Here is a 16705-nt window from a genome sequence, read left to right as displayed (position 1 = left end):
CAACGCCATCCTCCTCCCTCCCCGACACCCCAGCTCCTTCTGGCTGGTTACACAGATGCCTGAACACCTGGGGGAAAGGGGCTCTTCTCTACACTGTGCCCAGGAAAGGTGGGCCCGACAAGGTCCGTTCATGCCCTGTCCCACCAGCCTTCACACCTGCCTCGGCTCCCTCCCATGAGAGCTCAGAGACCTCGGGAGGCTCAAACCATAGAAAGCCTAATTACCCGAATGGGGGTGGGATGGTGGTCCCCTCTGGAAGTCAGGGCTCAGAAACTGCCCAGCTAAGTAAGCCTCTTGGCTTCAAGGTAGGAAAACTCTGGCAAGGGGTCCTGGGGTCCTCCAGTTTTCCCATAGGTTGCTCTTACCTGCCCAGTTCCATGTGGGGGTGGGGGACCCTCGGGAAAAGCTAATGAAAGATAAGGTACCCCCACACCTGTGGGACCCTCCTGGGGCTGTTTTAATCTGGGAGCTGGGTGGTTCAATCATCCCCTCCGCTCTCTGAGCATCGCTTTATTCCAAGAGCGCTGCCTTCAAGACAGCTGCGAAACCAACTCCTGAAACCAGGCACCTGCTCGACCACCCCTCCCCTGGCCTCCACCCCAGCTCCAAGACCACCGGCATCTGGCCACCCAGGGGGGGCCAGGGTCGAATGTCCATTCATCTCACACATACACACACACCCCAGACCCAGGGGCAGAGGCACCAATGCCAGGTCTCTGTTTCCCACTCCGGCAGGGTCCCCGCCCCGCCCGCTTGGCTACTTGGGGGTCCGGATGAGGGTGTGGTAGACGGGCTTGACGATGAGGTGCAGGTGCAGGGCGTTCTCCACCAGGTACTCGGAGTTGCGCCGCTGCAGGTCCGCCTGCGCCAGAAAGTCGCCCGCTTCCTCGCTGCTCTGGTGGAAGCTGTAGGCGTGGCGGACCAGCAGGCGGCCGTGCTGCCGCGCCCCTACCAGCACCGTCTTCTGGAAGCTCACGCCAGCCGCGTCCCCACCGCTGCTGGCCGGTGTGACCACCAGGCGCGGCCGTCCGTCTTCCGGGCGCGCGGCGGGCAGCGCGGTGCCGGCCGTGTCCGCGTAGACGGGCCGCAGGCTGACGGGCAGCCAGCGCGGGGAGAAGAGCACGTTCCACGTGACCCGACGACCCGCGTCGTGGCCACTGGGGCCCAGCTGCGTCTGGAAGCTGGTGCTGCGGTCGTCGCGGGCCGGGTTGTTGATGATCCACGGGGCGCCCCAGGCGGGCGCGAGGTAGTTGCGGGGAAGGAAGGCGCTGCCGTTGACGTCGAAGAACTTGGCGAAGTGCAGCGGCGAGGCGGCGTGGAACTGGTAGGCCTGCAGCAGCAGGTCGGCCACCGCCTCGCCGTGGCGCGCCAGGGCGGCCGAGCGCGCCTGGAGCTGGAACAGCTGCGCCGGGGGGATCATGGGGTAGCGGATGGCCCGCAGCGCGCGCTCGGCCACAGCGGAGGACGGCCGGGTGCGCCCCAGCCACGCCTCGAGCGCGTGGAACAGCTCCAGCTCGTCCTGCAGCACCAGGTCCGAGCGCGGCAGGAGCTGCGCCAGGAGCTCGGGACTCACTGCGCCCCACTCGGCGCTCGCGGCCACCGCTGACAGGTTCCAGGCCAGGAACTGCAGGCAGCTCTGGCGCAGGGCTTCATCCCCGGTGCTCACCGCATAGTGGTACCAGCCCACCGCTGGGCCCGCGCCGCCCGCCAGGTGCGCGCGCATGTAGTCGGCCACGCCGCGCTGCAGGGAGGCCACGCCGTACTTGGTGGCCAGCCTGTGCAGGGGAATGGCCTGGGCCAGCAGCACCGTCAGCTCTCCGCAGTAGAGGTACCTGCGGGAGGGGCGCGCAGAGATGGGGCAGGGTCAGCTGTGCCATCCCCCCACCCCAACACACACACACAACCCAGAGGGGACCAGGCCTTGGGTGGAGAGCACTGTGGTCAGGGATGCATGCGGAGCAGTGGGCCCTGAGGCTTCCTGTCTTCATCTCAGGGACCGTTTCTCGTAGGGACTGGAAACAGCATGTTACTGAGCATCTACTAGGATCCGAGCTTTGGGCTGCCAAAGGAGGCTCCTGCCCTCGTGGGCTTTACAACTCCGGCTCAGATCCGTAGCCTACTTGCAAGTGGGCAAGTTGTTTAACTTCACCAAAGCTTATGCTAATCATCTGGGAAAGGGGGTAACAGGGTCACTGTGACAGGTGGGGGAGAATGAACTGATCCCGACCCGAAGCAGGCCCTCGACACAGGGGAATTCCCTCCACGTCCTCCTCTTCCCGCGCCAGCTCATCTTTCTCACTGGATCTTGTCCGTGTGGGTTTTGCTCACTCACTGCCCGTCCCCATCTGCTCCCACCCCGGCACTCACGCTTCCTGCCAGGCCCCCACAGGCACACGCTCCCTGGGGGTGTGCCAAGAGCGGCCCATAGCGGCACCAACACCCACGTCTCCCCTTTCCCCAGCATTTTAGCCCCACTATTTGCCTCTGGCAATAAGAGATGGTTCTCAGCCTCTCTTAGAGTGGGCATGGCCATGTGACTAAATTCTAACCAATCTGATGTCAGCAGAGGCACCCCGTGGGGTGGAAGGAAGGCTGCTTCCATAGATCTGACTAGTGGGGAGAAGACCCTGTGCCCTTCTGTGTTAACCCTCTTCCTACTGCCTGGTATTCTGAAGCCATCTCGTCTATACCATTGAAACATGGGCACCTGGGTGGCTCAGCCAGTTAAGCATCTGCCTGGGGTTCAGGTCACAATCCCAGGGTCTGGGGATGGAGCCCATGCCCGGCTCCCTGCTCAGAGGGCATCCTGCTTCTCTCTCTGCCCCTCCCTCCTGCTCTGCTCCCCCTCTCTCAAATAAATACATAAAAATATTTAATAAATGAATAAACCATCAAAACAGGGCTCCTTTCTCTGACGATAGTGTGAATGTGCCCCCTGTGGCACATCCCCCACCAGCTGGGAACAGGGGATGAGAGAGAGCTGCCTTACCCCCAGCCGGCCCTGAGGTTCAGAAACCTGGCCAGACACGAAAGCCACATGGAAGCATTAAAATAAAAAATTAATCATTAACTAATTAAAAAACCAAGTCACTGCCAGGCCCAACCCCAGACCTGATGCCAACGATGCAGAACGGGGTCCGGGAATCTGCATTTTTGAAAAGCGCTTAAGCCCAGGTTTGGAAACAGCTCTGAGAGCATCAGAGGCCCCAGGGCTCGCAGGCGAGGGCAGGGAGTCCCGCTGTGTCTCAGGAGAAGGCAGCGGGAGGAGGGATGGTTATAAGGTCGTGGGTCCGTCATCCTGATGCAGTCGGGGGGATGGACATGATGTGAGCGGAGAAACCAGGGCCTCAGAAAGGGAGGAAGACTCCCCTGCACCCCTGCTCACCTGATGAACTTGTCGAAGACGGCGGCACAGTCCCGGGGCTCCTGGAGCACCAGCTCACTCTGGTTGCTCAGCAGCTCCCGGAACAGCTCGCTGTGCAGGCCCAGCAGCAGGCGGTGCGTGTGGAAGACCCGGACCTCATCGGTGCCCGCCGCCTGCACCCGCAGGACCACGTCGCTGGCGTTGCCCTGCCGCAGCAGCTCCTGCAGGCGCTGGAGGAGCGTCTGGGAGTGGTTGATGGAGGTGCCCGTGGACTCGCCGCCCCCGTCGGCTCTCTGAGCTGCGGCGGGAAGGGACATGGCCCGGCTGAGGAAGGCCCTGGATTGGGGGTGCCAGCCAGGGGTGCGGAGGGACCAGCAAGAGATGCGCATACTCGGGCGCGGGCCCGGGGAGGCTGCGTGCCTGCCTGTCTGTGCCCGTGGGGCCCGGGGAGGCGTGCATGTGTGCAAAAGCTCTTCCTACGTGGGGAAGCTTGTCAGCCTGACCCTAAGCAGCCCCCCCGAGAGGATGCTCTTGCACGGGGAGTAGCTTCCTGGCGAGAAGAGATCGTGAAGCAGTGTGGGACAGAATGCCCAGAACCGGTGTCCATGACGCCGGAGCACCAGGCGAGGACTGTGGCCCCCATTCCTCTCATCTCCCGAGACAAGCACCCACCAGCTCCTTTGATGGGCATCAAGCGCACAGATAAGCACCCTAGTTTGGGATCATGATGAATAAGGGATGTGATAGGACAGGGCTACTTGAGGGGCAGAAATCAGGGATGGCTCCCTGAGAAAGTGACAGGAAGGAGCCAGCCAGAGGACAAGAGCCAGCCCTGTACAGGCCCTTGAAAAGGATGAGTTGGCGGTGCTGGGTCACTGAGAAGGCTGGGGCGGGGGGCAGAGAAAACACCGAGGGTGAGCTGGTGCTGGAGGGGGCCTCCCAGGGCCCCTGTGTGTTGAGACTGGGCCCTTCTGTTGTGTTTCCAGGGACGCCGTGAGGGTCAGATGGGGACATGCGCTCCGTTACAGAAAACTTGGGGAGAGAAAAGGCTGCCAGCAGCTTCCCCAGAGAACAGTGTGAGGAGCCTCCGAGGGAGATAAGGTAGGTGTCTGACAGCAGCCCGTGAGCACCTGTCCCAACACACACGCGCGTGCATGCACACACACCCATGTGGAAGAGCAGAGCATCCGTGTGTAAGAGACAGGGAGACGGAGGGAGACGGGGAAGGTCGGAGGTGGGTGGGCTGCTAATTTCCCAGCTCCGCCTCCCCCAGCTGTCACTTGACCGCATTCCTCCTGGCCGCCTGGGCCCCGCTGTCCGCTGTCCCGGACAATGGACGCTAGAAAGGTCTTCTTGTCTGCAAGAGCCAGGCCTGCCTCCCAGCCCTTCTTCCCTCGGAGGCAAGCGTGGAGCTGGACACCGCCCCCTCCCGGCCTGGTGCAGCTAGGGCCGAAGGGGCCTGCCTCTCTTCCCGGCCCTCCCCACCCCCCCACCCCACCCACTGCCCACTCACCTGCTCGAGTGGCCAGACCTACCAAGGTCAGGATGGCCCAGAAGCTGGCCCAGGACCCAGGCTTGGCAGAGCCCAGGCGAAGCATCTTTGTGCCCCGCCCCTGAGCTCCTTGGAAAGACAGTGAAGCCCAGACCACTGGTGCTCACATCCCTCCTCCTTATATAGGGTTCAGCACAAGGGGATGGCACCCCCCTTCCTGACCAACTTCCCTCCCCCCACCCAGTCTCTGCTGAGGATTGGTGGAAACTGGCCCCAGCTGTTGCCCAGGCAACCACTTAAGCCAGAGAGCGGCAGCCTGGGGCTATTGTGCTGCCATGGGCCCCCAAGGGGGACAGATCCGGCACCCTCCCCCACGTCTTCCACCACCCAGCAGAGCTAGTCATTTCTCTCCTGGGAGGCTTTAGGCTCTCCACAGGACAGGCTGGGGGCTCTAGGACCTCTGGCAGCAGCTAGCCCAGAGGGTCCCCAGTCCCCTCCCCAACCCCCAGGCCCGGTCTCCATCCTGGCACAAAGTTTTCTTGGCAGCATCTTGGTTAAAGCGCCATGGCGAGCAGGCTGCAGAGGAAGGGCCTGGAAGAGGAGAGGGAAACAGCGGCTCGGGCCCCCATCCCTCCCCTTCTTGCATTTTTGGGCTGGGTTAGTTCTGCAGAGAGCAGGGCGAGGGTCTTGAATAGGGGCTCATGAGATCACCGCGTCACTTTTGTGTTCCTTGTCAAAGCCTGTTCCTAGCCTGCTCGGGAGGGTGATGGGCCTTTAGAGTGGTCCCCTGGGGACTGTGACCGTCATCCCTCAGGATCAAGGTGAACCAAGATGGCAGGGCAGGGCTGAGCCCAGAGCAGGGATCTACTGCGCCATGCCCCTTTGCATGTGAGGCCCTCTGCCCAGAGCAGGGCTGGCCCCCTTGCAAGAGGCCGGCCCTCAGCAGACAGCACAAATCTGGGCTCGGGGACTAAAGATGCTGAGGTGGGCGCCTGGCTTCCCTGTCACTTTCTTCAACTCGCTTTTCCGAGGGCCTCCGTCTCTAGGCACACCTCTCAGAAGGCTTCTTTTACCAGCTTCTAACTTCCAGATGTAATGTTTCCCTTCCCAGAGTCTCAGGGAGACGCACAGCAGAGCTGGCATCCCACCCCAACCGTGGGAGAAATCGAGGCAGACAGCTAGGTCACGGTCTTGGTTAGGTCCGTGCAGAGGAGTGCTCTTCTAAATCCAAAGGAATAGAGAGAGGAGGGCGGGGTCTAGGGGGAGTGGGTGGGTCCGTGTGCTCTGTTGAGGCCTCACCTTTTGGGGGAGCAAGTGGGGCCTGGCCCAGCTCTTCCTGGGACAGACTCCTGTAAGCTCGATGGATGGGCCAATGGACCGAGAGATCCAGCTCAGTTTCCCCGGAGGCAGGCGGGGTCCTTGACGGGATGGAGCCTGCCCTCCCACGCTCTCTGTGTCCCAGAGATGTCCATGCATTGATTTCTGCTCCCGGCTGACACAGAGACACCGACCGCTCCACCCCCACTCCAGAGCTGCAGAGAGAGCAAGAACTGGGTCTGGCACCTGCCTCATCCGGGTTGGCAGAGATGGAATTCTCCAGCCCAGCGGAAACCCCTCCCGGCTGCCCTGACCTTCACGCCTGGCTCCCCTCGTCCAGATCCACCATCCCTTGGCTGCCTGCCTGCCCTTCCCATGGACTCTACCACCTCCCCAGCCCGGCCCAGCAAGACAGAGCCTCAGTGTGATGGGGCTCCGGGCCCCCAAGAGCTCCCCTGTTCCCAAGTGCAATGTTTTTCAGGAGGAGCATTATCTGATGATAAGGAGACGTTGGTAAAAGAACCCACTACCCAAAAAGCTAGCTTTCGATAAACTCTTCTTGACTCCAGCCTCCTTGGGGCTGCATCTGCCTTTCCAGAAGGTGTAGTCCACCTGTGTTGGACTCTCCCATGAACTCTTCTCTACTTAGAGGCGGGGACACCTGTATTTTCTAAGCACACTGGGTGATTGTCACGTACGCACTCCCAGGGTGCAGGGATCGGGAGCCCCCACAATACCAAGAAGACTCAGAAGGGTCACCTTTGACCCCCCCAATCTCTGAGGGGCCCCACCTCCTATGATTGTGAACTTTGTTGTCCCTGAACCTCCTCTAACGATTTCGAAATTGACTTTCCAGAAATAGGCATTCTCTGTTCTTGGTTTCCTTTTTTTTTTTTTAAGATTTTATTTATTTATTTATTTGTCAGAGAGAGAGAGAGAGCACAAGCAGGCAGAGTGGCAGGCAGAGGCAGAGAGAGAAGCAGGCTCCCCACTGAGCAAGGAGCCCAATGCAGGACTCGATCCCAGGATCCTGGGATCATGACCTGAGCCAAAGGCAGCAGCTTGACTGACTGAGCCACCCAGGCATCCCACATTCTTGGTGTCTTAGTCTGAGAGTTGTTGGCGTGTGTGCCTGCGTGCTTGTGTGTGTGTGCGTGTGTGTGCATGTGTGTTGTGTGTGAGAATCTTGGAGCAGGAGAGAGAAAGGAGGGAATTAGCCCCGCCCAGCTGTCGAGACAGAGGATCTGAGAACTCTGTTTGATTTTGCCCTGTGGACCTGGAAGCTCCATCATTCCTTGAGAGCAAGTCTGATGAACTCCCAAGCTACAACAGTTCCCAGAAAGGAGTGCTGCTTCCTGCCTGAGACAAAGAGTGTTTATAACCTAAGTGACTCGTTTGAGATCTCACGGCAGCCGAGATTCAAATGCCACTTTTCTGCTTGACTTTTCTTCCCATGACTCTACACTGGGTCCCTACATAGGAAGCTATTTCAGACAGATAAGATCCCCAGTGGGCAAGGAATCTCTAGTACTGTAAAAGCCACTGAAAATTCTGGCAAACTTGGGACAAGGTGAAAGTTTTCTGTATCTATAAGAATGGATGATGAGACGCTGGATCGGGGGGGTAGTGCGCGCCCCAGAGCGGTGGGCCCCCAGACCCGCCCTACCTAGAGTGTGGACTGCCTTAGACCTGTAACATCTCCCTTCCGGAGCTAGGGAAGTGCCCTCAGACGCTTTGATTGGGGAACAGGGGATCCTGAGTTTAGGTTCCTGGTCTGTGTACTCAGCGGGACACACTAATAATAAACCAGAAGGAATCTTTCCCTAATAAATTCCCTGAAGTAAGTCACAGGCTACCGGAAGCTTCTGGGAAGCCAGGCTGTGTCGTCATAGTGGCAGATCTACTTTCCTCCCCAACACCCTCTAGTGTGATATTCCCCATCCCCCCAACCCCTCCCCACTACCGACAGCAGTACTTCTCCCTGAATGCTCTGTCTGACCCACATCCCCTTCTTCTCTAAAGCCCGAGCTTCTTGCCTGCGTGCCTGTTCTCCCAGGGAAGGTTGCAGGAGGCCAGGACAAGTGAACTGCTCCAGACGGGGGAGCGGAGAACACACCTGAGTTCATGTTCCCACCGCCACATGGTGGCTCGGCGGCCCCTAAGCCTAGTTGCTGAACTTCTCTGAGCCTCCGTCCCCTCTTGTGTGAGATAGATAGAGGTCACCAGAGTTAGCTTGGGGGGTGACAAGTGTAGGAGCTAGAGTAAGCGCTCAGGAAATGTTGCCAGAGCTCCGCATACACCCTTGGTCTTTTCAACTTGACTGTGAGAGGCTCCTCCTTGACCCATGGCCTCGAGGTGGTGGCCCGAGGAATTACTTGTGCTTCTTGCATTCTCTGGGGCTGGGGTCCCGGACAGGGCCTGGGGATCAGAGTGGGTGGTAGCTGTTCTGGGCTTGCCCAGCCACCCTGACTGAGGACCTAGCCAAAGTCTGTGCTCTCTGGGGGCCTGTAGGGTCAGAACACGGCCACCAGGGGGCAGCAAGTCCTCTGTGCTAGCCCAGGGTGGGTGTGCAGAGGGGGACGCAGGTGAGGGTCCAGGTAGCCCCAGCCCCAGAGGTGGGCTCTATTTGAGTGAGCCCAGAGGCCAGCCTACTCCATTCCCAGAGATGGGCACGGGAAGTGATTCCACACTGGACCTCAGATGTCCTCCGGAGTCAGGCCACACATTTGTCCCGGGTGCCCACTGTGGGCTACATTGGTCACCTCCCCGAGGGAGTGGGGGAAGCGAGTGGGCACAGATTCCAGCCTCTCCAGAGCGCTCCCTGCACCTGCTGCTGTTTACTTGCCGGTGACTAATATTCCTGGGGGGATGGTCCGTTCCACCAAGGCTAAGAAAACAACCGCTCGTGGGGGCCACTGGGTCTTAAGACTCCCGGAGCTGCTAGTAGCCCGGCCAAGCTTCTCCCAGAGGTCGTTGCCACCACTGCAAGGGCTTCAAGCTACCCTTCCAGGCCCAAAGCCCCCAGGGAGCCTCTTCCTCGTTCCACTGCCTGCTGCGGCTACAAAGCTGACTCCTTCAGGCCTAGCCTATGGGGCCTCTCTCCAGATCTGGGCCCTGCCCATGGCGGCCTCACCCCTGCTCTGCACTGGTCCCCCCTCCCCCCCATGCCCTCCTCTCTTTTGATGCCACGGATGGGATCCTTCTGCCTTCTCCGGAAGTCCTCACCCTCAGGATGTCAATGCCGTGGCTGAACCCAGGCCAGTCCCCGGAGTGCCCTGGAACATGAGGCGGCTTCTCCAGAGCCCCAGTCCAGCCCCTTCCTCAAGGCCTCCCTCTCAGCCTGACCCCTGCCTGTGCACCCTCTGGGATCCTGCTTTGCTCCAGGCCCAATCCACGGTGGAGGTTCACTCCCCGGGGCTCGGCCCCGCCCTTTCCTTCCTCCTCCTCCCACCACCCCACCTCTCTGCACTGACCAGCCCAGTCTCAGTGCTGCGGGAAGAATCGTAGGGCAAACCACCCCTTGGAGAGCTGGCGATGCTGGGAGGGAGCTGCGGGGACCCCCCGGAAAAGCCGCGAGGTGACCTAGGACTCAGGACCCAGGAGCATGACGCTTGAGGGGCAGGAGGCAGGTGAAGTATCCAGAACGAGGTGGGAAGGGAGAGGACAGTGGCAGGCAGGTGAGGGACAGATGGGGGATCAAGAAGCTTGAAATGGATCACTAACGAGCGGTGGGCGGGGAAACTAGGTTCAGCTGGGGTGGGGGAGGGGGTACAACATCGGGGGAGAGGGGGAGGGCAGGGATGACTGGGGGGCGGAGGGGGGCCTTCAGCAGGAAATCTAAACCTGGACTATGAAACCTAGAGACCTAAAGTGTAGGCTGAATGGAGCAAGGACCAGACTATGTGGCCACCTAACTCCTCTAAACTCAGTTTCCCCACCTGAGCACCAGGGTCATCCCAGCTCCGGTAGTGCTCGCTGACAAAGAGGGCTGCTCTTTAGGGAAGAAGAGCAGGAAACCCTGTAATGTCACTCCTTCGAGAGGGGGCGACTGCTGAGTAGAGCCGAGTGGCTGCTGTGAGTCACCGTGGGTGAGAATCACCCAGACTGCTCACTAAAAACATGGCTGCCCAAGCCCCACTCTGGACCCCCGCTCAGACGGAGGCCCCCCGCCTCCCTGACTGTGCCGTCCGGCCCGTCTCAGGGCCCTGACTTCCAGGCAGAAGATGCGCCTGGAGAAACACAATGGAGAAATAGTGCTGTGGCAGCAAGAAATGCCACAGAGGACTTCTTCCCTTTAATGGGGGAGTCAGGTCCCTGAGGGACGGGGTGGGCTGGACCTGGCCATAGGGGTGGCCCGTTTGCTGGGCCTGACCAGGGGACATGCAGAGAATAAGGGGAATAAAGATCTTGGGGGCAGGGGCAGGCTGGAGAGAGACCTAATGCTCTAACCCGACCCTTCCACTCTCCCTAGCTGGCCCACCACGAGCGACCCCGTTGCCCACAGTCAATGGCAGTGGGCCAAGCCAGGAGCTGGAAGGCCATTGGCCAGAAATCCCGGATCAGTCCCCTTGTGTGGCTGGTATCATTCCTGTCATCTACTACAGCGCCCTGCTGGGCCTGGGGCTGCCTGGTGAGTGGGAAGCATTGGGAGTGGGCAGAAATGGGGGTCCACCTTCGATGGGTGTCCATCCTCTGTGCTGAACCCTGGGACCCAGAACCTTAGACTCCAAGGCACCCTTTGACTTTATAGAGCCATCTGGGTCATTGGGGAACCAAGCCTAGTGGGGAGTAAAAGTGAGGGGCCAGGATGTGGGGTGCTCCTGGCTAAAGCCAAGGGGTCACCAGAAGGGACAGTCCTCTCCGTGCCACCTCCCCACCCCCTGCAGTGGGCCCTGTGCTAGGCTAAGTCCATGTAGGACTGCCCTCAGCTTGGTTGAAACCTTCCCCTACTGTCTACTGCTTCCGAGAGCAGCAGAGCTAGGGGACAGGTCGGGAAGTGGAGTCGGGAAAGGACAGATGGTCTCAGCCTTGGGGAATGACCCACCTTGCCCCCAAGTGAAGACCACGGCCTGTGGTGGTTCGATGGACAGGGCACGGCTGACCTGGTTAGCCTCCCTGATAAAGTGAGCTTTAAGGGTCTAGGAAGAGGAAAAGAGAAGCCAGGGAGAGGAGAAAGAGGATAACCCCTTGGAAACTAGTCTAAGCAGCCCTTCTAACCCCTCTGCCCTCTGCCCTCTGTGACCTCTGTCGCCATCAGTCAACCTCCTGACCACAGTGGCCTTGGCCCGGCTGGCCACCAGGACCAGGAAGCCCTCCTACTATTACCTTCTGGCACTCACGGCCTCAGATATCGTCACCCAGGTGGTCATCGTGTTCATGGGTTTCCTCCTGCAGGGGGCGGTGCTGGCCCGGCAGGTGCCCCAGGCTGTGGTGCGCTCCGCTAACATCCTGGAATTCGCCGCCAATCATGCCTCAGTCTGGATTGCTGTCCTGCTCACCGTGGACCGCTACAGCGCCCTGTGCCACCCCCTGCAGCACCGGGCCACCTCGTCCCCAGGCCGGACCCGCCGGTCCATCGCCACTGTCCTCAGTGTCTCTGTGCTGACTGGCATCCCCTTCTACTGGTGGCTGGACGTGTGGAGGGACGCGGACCCCCCCAGCATGCTGGATGAGGTCCTCAAGTGGGCTCACTGCCTCACGGTCTATTTTATCCCTTGTGGCGTCTTTCTGATCACCAACTCGGCCATCATCTGTCGGCTACGGAGGCGGAGCCCAAGTGGGCAGCAGCCCCGGGTGGGCAAGAGCACAGCCATCCTCCTGGGCGTCACCACACTCTTCGCCCTCCTTTGGGCTCCCCGGATCTTCGTCATGCTCTACCACCTGTATGTGGCCCCCGTCCACCGGGACTGGAGGGTCCACCTGGCCTTGGACGTGGCCAACATGGCAGCCATGCTCAACACCGCGGTCAACTTTGGCCTCTACTGCTTTGTCAGCAAGACTTTCCGGGCCACTGTCCGAGAGGTGTTCCATGACGCCCACCTGCCCTGCACGCTGGGGTCACGGCCAGAAGGCCTGATGGTGGGCCCTGCCTTAAGGCCCCCAGGACTTCCCAAAGGGGCAGGACCATAGAGGCAGGGCCCAGCAGGGTCAGAGCTACTGCTGCCCTGTGGTGTCCTCGCAAAACTTTATCAACACCCTACTTTGCCACCTAAGGGCGGGGCAGGGAAGGCTCCTTCCTGTAGGGGCGGCTCCCCAGGTGCAGGGGTGTCCAATTGATCCAACTCTCAGATTAGCTGCACCAACAATTTCCACTTCCTGGCACAAGGAGAGGGCTCTTCCAGGCATAGGCTAACAGTGTCAGCTGCTCTGGATGTTCCTTCATGAGGGACATTTCACCTGGCGTGTTACGAAGGCCAGATCAACGGGGGCTGGATGAATGAATGAAAGGCAAGATGGACAGGTGGATGGATGGATGGACAGGCGGATGGATGGATGGATGGACGGGCAGATGGATGGATGGATGGATGGGTGGCTGGATGAACGGACGGGCGGATGGATGGATGGATGGACGGGCAGATGGATGGATGGATGGATGGGTGGGTGGCTGGATGAACGGACGGGCGGATGGATGGATGGACAGGCAAGTAGGTGGATGGATGGACAGGTGGATGGATGGATGGATGGATGGATGGATGGATGGACAGGCAGGTGGATGGATGGATGGATGGTTGGGCGGGCAGATGGACAAGAATCATTTCCAGCCCCCACCCCACCCCAGCCCTCCAGAGCCTACCTCTCACTTCTCTGGCTTCCAGTGGTAAGGCCAGGATGGAAGGAAACCATGGGTAGGATCTCCTGTATATTGGAGGCTGGGAGAACCTAATGCTTTTGCTGAGTAAGGGGAGGATGGCTGCTTGGGAATAGGGGTGATCTGAAAGCAGATTTGATGTCCCAGCTCTGGGGTGACACCACCCCTTGAGTCTCAGTCATCCTGCCTCCATTCCACTTAACTCCCTGCCCCGGAGCCAGAACAGGTTCAGGGCCCCAGAAGGGCCCTCGGGTTTTCATTGTTGCTGCCCGATGAGACAGGAAGTGCTTCTCAGCCCCGAGGACGAGGGATGGGGAAGGGCACACCCAACCTGCTCCACTTGGACGAGGGCCTCTTGCTCCACCCGGGGGTAGGAAGGCCCAGCAGATCAGGTGCCTCAGGCCCCTCCCAGCCTCTCCTGGGCCCCCCTCTTCTCTCTGCCATGGTGCCAGTCGGGAGAGGCAGCTGGGAGAGATTAGCAGATGGACCTCCCACCTGCTCTGGGCTTTGGGTAAACACATTAGCGGCTGCTTTCTGCTTCCCAGTCAGTCCAGCGGAGCTGACCTTTCCCCCTCAATGGGCGGTCCTTGCCGGGGCCCACCAGCACCCAACCCCTCAGTGGCATGGCCCAGCAGAAAGAACCAGAAATGCACGGGGCACACCGTCAGTGCAAAATAAATATTCGGCTTTCCCCTTCTCCCCAGAACAGAGGCACCAGGAGGGGACTTTCAGCCGTACCCAAAAAGGGAAAAAGCAGGCCCTCCGTCCTTTATCCACAGTTCTTAAGAGCTCTGAAAACCAAAATATTTGTCCCAAGTTTGCCACGGTCACATTTAGTGGTCAAACCTGACCTGACCTGAGGCAGGACGAGGGAGCGTGGACACAGTGGTTCCCTGCAGACTGTCTGCGGTTGGGCGGCTGGAACCGAGACCTCGTGCATGGGACAGGCCACACGTGACCCTTCTCTGTTCTGAAGAGCTCTGAATTCTGGGACACATCAGGTCTCGAGCTCAGAGAGAGGAAGGGGGACCCCCAGCACCACCACTGCTGGCAGCGCAGGGTCCAGGCTGACCCTGAGTTCGTTCTGGGCACGGAGGGTCCCCCAAGGAGGCAGGCGTGCAAGGCCAGGGAGCTCGGGGAAGAGCAGGCTCTAGAGGCTGGAGCGATGCTTCCCGGTCCGCCTACAGAGGGAGGCACGGGAAAGAAAGGCGCCTTTCTGATGCAGAACCCAGTGGAACACCGTGGAGGGGCAACCTTACCCCCCTTAGAAGAAACCTCTGAGAGCCCTCCAGGACCAAAAAAGAGCATTGTCATGGAAGGCTGGACTGCAGCCGGGGCGAGACCAGTGACCGGACCCTCTCAATGGGCCAGTGGGCCAATGGAATAAGACCCATGCATGCAGCGGCTTCTGATCACGGACGAAACCAGATGCTTCCAGAAGCGGGTGTGGAGGCTCTGTGGGGACACGGAGGGTTTGGCACAGGTGGGGGCATGAAGCCACCAGAACCAGAGTGTTAACGTGAATGGGACCTCACACGGACCCACAGGCTGAGGCGACACCAGTTTTTCCAAACAACCCTGGGTCCCGAGTATAGTCACCGTTTTTCCGACGGAGGAAATGGGAGCCCAGAGAAGTGACACGCTGAGCAAGAGGCCCTCCGCTGGTGGAGAGCAGGGTGGCTGGTTCCCCGTCTTCCCAGCACCTTGCAGGTGCACTGGGTGGGGGTGGGAGGGGCAGCAGACTGGGGGATGGGAGTCTTCAGCAGTGTTTTGCGCCGCTTACAACTTTTTGGTCCCCGACTTACCAGATTTGAAAAGCACGATCATAGTTTCCTGATAAGATGGTTTGAGCAACATTCCTTTTAAATGTCTTTGTAACCTTTAACAAAACGCAGAGCTCTTCCCCTGGATATCCGGATCACGGACATGCGGGGCATCATTAAAGCTGCTCTAGCCGCTGCCTTTGTGCGTTTTTATTATTAACTCTCAGTGACGTCCCAAAGGAGGGCAAGACTGGGGTGGCCGTGGCGTGGCTCACCGTCTCTCCTGTACCAGTCCATCCGCAGAGTCCGCTCCAGCCAGTCTCAACTCCACATCAAGTGGACCTTTTAGCTCAGAAAGTTTTCCTTATGTTCCGAATCCTGATTGAGATGCTGGCCCCCTTCTCCCTTGTGCTTGGGCAGGAGGGCAAATGTGCTGTTGGCCAGGCTTCCAGGGTCCCCCTCTGTCGCATCCACCACCCCCAGAGCGTCTCCATCCGGCCGGGGCTCAGAGACTTGCCTGGACGTCCAGCGTCACCCGCGTGCGTTCTCCACGTGCTCAGTCCCCCGGCCCTGGTGCAGCTTTGCTGGTTTGCTTCCAGATTCCTCCAGCTTTCCCCTTGAGGGGCTCTACCGCTCACTCTTTTCCTTTTTCTTTTTGTTCAAAAAAGGGGCACACAGGTTGGGTCAAAGGGGCCCACGGCTGTCCCTGTCCTGTCAGGGTGGGGAGTGGCAGTGGGCAAGAAGGGGACGAGGGGAGAGGCTTCTAAGAGAGCCTGCTATTCTCGGCAACAAGGCTGGAGAGGGTCCCCCAGCCCCCTACCCCAAGCAGGACTTACTGAATTAAACACTGAGCCCTTTGGCCAGCCAGATGACAGATGCTGTAGCAGGGACGATTGGACGGTTTTTCACACGTCATCTTGGGGATCTTGCCTTTCCCCACGCCCAGCTCCTTTGCCAAAGGTGAAGCTTGAGCCCTTCAGAGGGTCTCGGGGCCCACCCACTCCTTTTGTCTGTCGCTATGGGCTCAGACAGCAGGGGGCGCTGCAGGACTGGCTGGATGGAAACCGACCCGCCGGGCTTCAAGCCAGATTTGTAGAAAGATCCAAGATACTGCAAAGAAAGAGTGCTTGCCCTGGGGCCTGCAGCCAGCTTGGGGAGTGGCCAGGCAGGAGGGATCCGCTGTTCCCCCTGTCACTCCCCTCCACCGTGAAGCCATGCCAGCTGCCACGCTGGGGCTGGTGAGCCCAGAGGGCCCCCAGGACACTGCAGTTTTCCCAGTTCATTCTGGTGGTTGGAATGGTTTCCTGTGCGTGGCACTGTGTAAAGGGCCCTTTCATTGGCCTCCTCCCCCACCCATGGCAGGGTCCAGCCAGCCCCTCCCGCTGGTATCCCGGTCAGTGGCACTGCCTTCCCCGTGGTGGGGAGCCTGCCCCTCGATCAGTGCCTCTGGGGTCCCACTCACCCCACCCTAGTCCATCTCCCCCTGGCCCCACACCCTTGGCCAGGGGGTCCCGGCCACGGCAGCCGCTTGGGCATCCAAGAAAGTCTGAGTCTTGGCAGCGGCCCCACGTGACAAGGATGGAGGGAAAGGGGCCGGGGAGGTGAGGGAGGAGAGAGACTGCCAAACCCCGCAGTGAGTCACGAGCAGAGGTGGGACCCAGGGTGGTTCCATCCCTGCCTGAAACCTTCCCTGGAACCCGCCAAGTTCCACCTTCTGGTCACAGAGCTGGAGGGAGAGACTTTGCACCCCCCCCTTAGTCTCCACCCCAGCCCAGCCAGCCCCACTGACCTCACCAGCCTGCTGACCCCCGGTCCTAGCTAGGACAGCCTGGCAGGCCTCGGGGGGCGTGGGTAGCAGGCCTAGGCTGGGGCTGCCGTGCAGGGGGGGCTCGCCCAGCCCGGAGGGAAGGAGGGAAGGAGGGAGGCTGATCCCGGGCCGGCCAGGCGTGAGACGCGGGCCA

At 60.1% G+C, this 16705-nt stretch overlaps 2 protein-coding genes across 3 annotated transcripts; one reads left to right on the top strand and one right to left on the bottom strand.

The window, feature by feature from the left end:
- Positions 1–29: 29 nt before the first annotated feature.
- BTBD17 (BTB domain containing 17) lies at positions 30–5090 on the bottom strand. Its single transcript, XM_004749027.3, has 3 exons — positions 4878–5090; positions 3386–3662; positions 30–1832 (listed from the first exon to the last, which is right to left on the bottom strand). The coding sequence occupies exons 1-3, from the start codon at positions 4960–4962 to the stop codon at positions 758–760; spliced, it is 1437 nt and encodes a 478-aa protein (XP_004749084.2). The 5' UTR covers positions 4963–5090; the 3' UTR covers positions 30–757.
- Positions 5091–9674: 4584 nt separating this feature from the next.
- Positions 9675–12682, top strand: GPR142 (G protein-coupled receptor 142). 2 transcript variants are annotated; one of them, XM_013054472.2, is made up of 3 exons: positions 9675–9802; positions 10645–10803; positions 11568–12682. In XM_013054472.2, the coding sequence occupies exons 2-3, from the start codon at positions 10681–10683 to the stop codon at positions 12300–12302; spliced, it is 858 nt and encodes a 285-aa protein (XP_012909926.1). In that variant the 5' UTR covers positions 9675–9802; positions 10645–10680; the 3' UTR covers positions 12303–12682. The 2 variants fall into 2 exon arrangements, with proteins under 2 accessions (XP_012909926.1, XP_012909925.1); XM_013054471.2 differs by having other exon boundaries at positions 11431–12682.
- The last annotated feature ends 4023 nt before the right edge of the window (positions 12683–16705 follow it).

The sequence above is a fragment of the Mustela putorius genome, unplaced genomic scaffold (assembly GCF_011764305.1).
Source record: "Mustela putorius furo isolate JIRA1106 unplaced genomic scaffold, ASM1176430v1.1 tig00000873_pilon_pilon_pilon, whole genome shotgun sequence".
NCBI classification, from domain to species: Eukaryota; Metazoa; Chordata; class Mammalia; order Carnivora; family Mustelidae; genus Mustela; species Mustela putorius.
Note: the sequence above shows the minus strand (reverse complement) of the source record. Positions and strands in the feature narration are given on the sequence as shown.

Bases quoted from the DNA above. Each gene is read 5' to 3' on its own strand.
- BTBD17 (XM_004749027.3), bottom strand. From the start codon at position 4,962: ATGCTTCGCCTGGGCTCTGCCAAGCCTGGGTCCTGGGCCAGCTTCTGG. The intron at 3,663-4,877 runs GTGAGTGGGCAG...TTCCCGCCGCAG, and splicing joins AGGTCTGGCCACTCGAGCAG to CTCAGAGAGCCGACGGGGGC. The intron at 1,833-3,385 runs GTGAGCAGGGGT...CCCCTCCCGCAG, and splicing joins GTCTTCGACAAGTTCATCAG to GTACCTCTACTGCGGAGAGC.
- GPR142 (XM_013054471.2), top strand. From the start codon at position 9,778: ATGACGCTTGAGGGGCAGGAGGCAG. The intron at 9,803-10,644 runs GTGAAGTATCCA...CACTCTCCCTAG, and splicing joins GCTTGAGGGGCAGGAGGCAG to CTGGCCCACCACGAGCGACC. The intron at 10,804-11,430 runs GTGAGTGGGAAG...TGTCGCCATCAG, and splicing joins GCTGGGCCTGGGGCTGCCTG to TCAACCTCCTGACCACAGTG.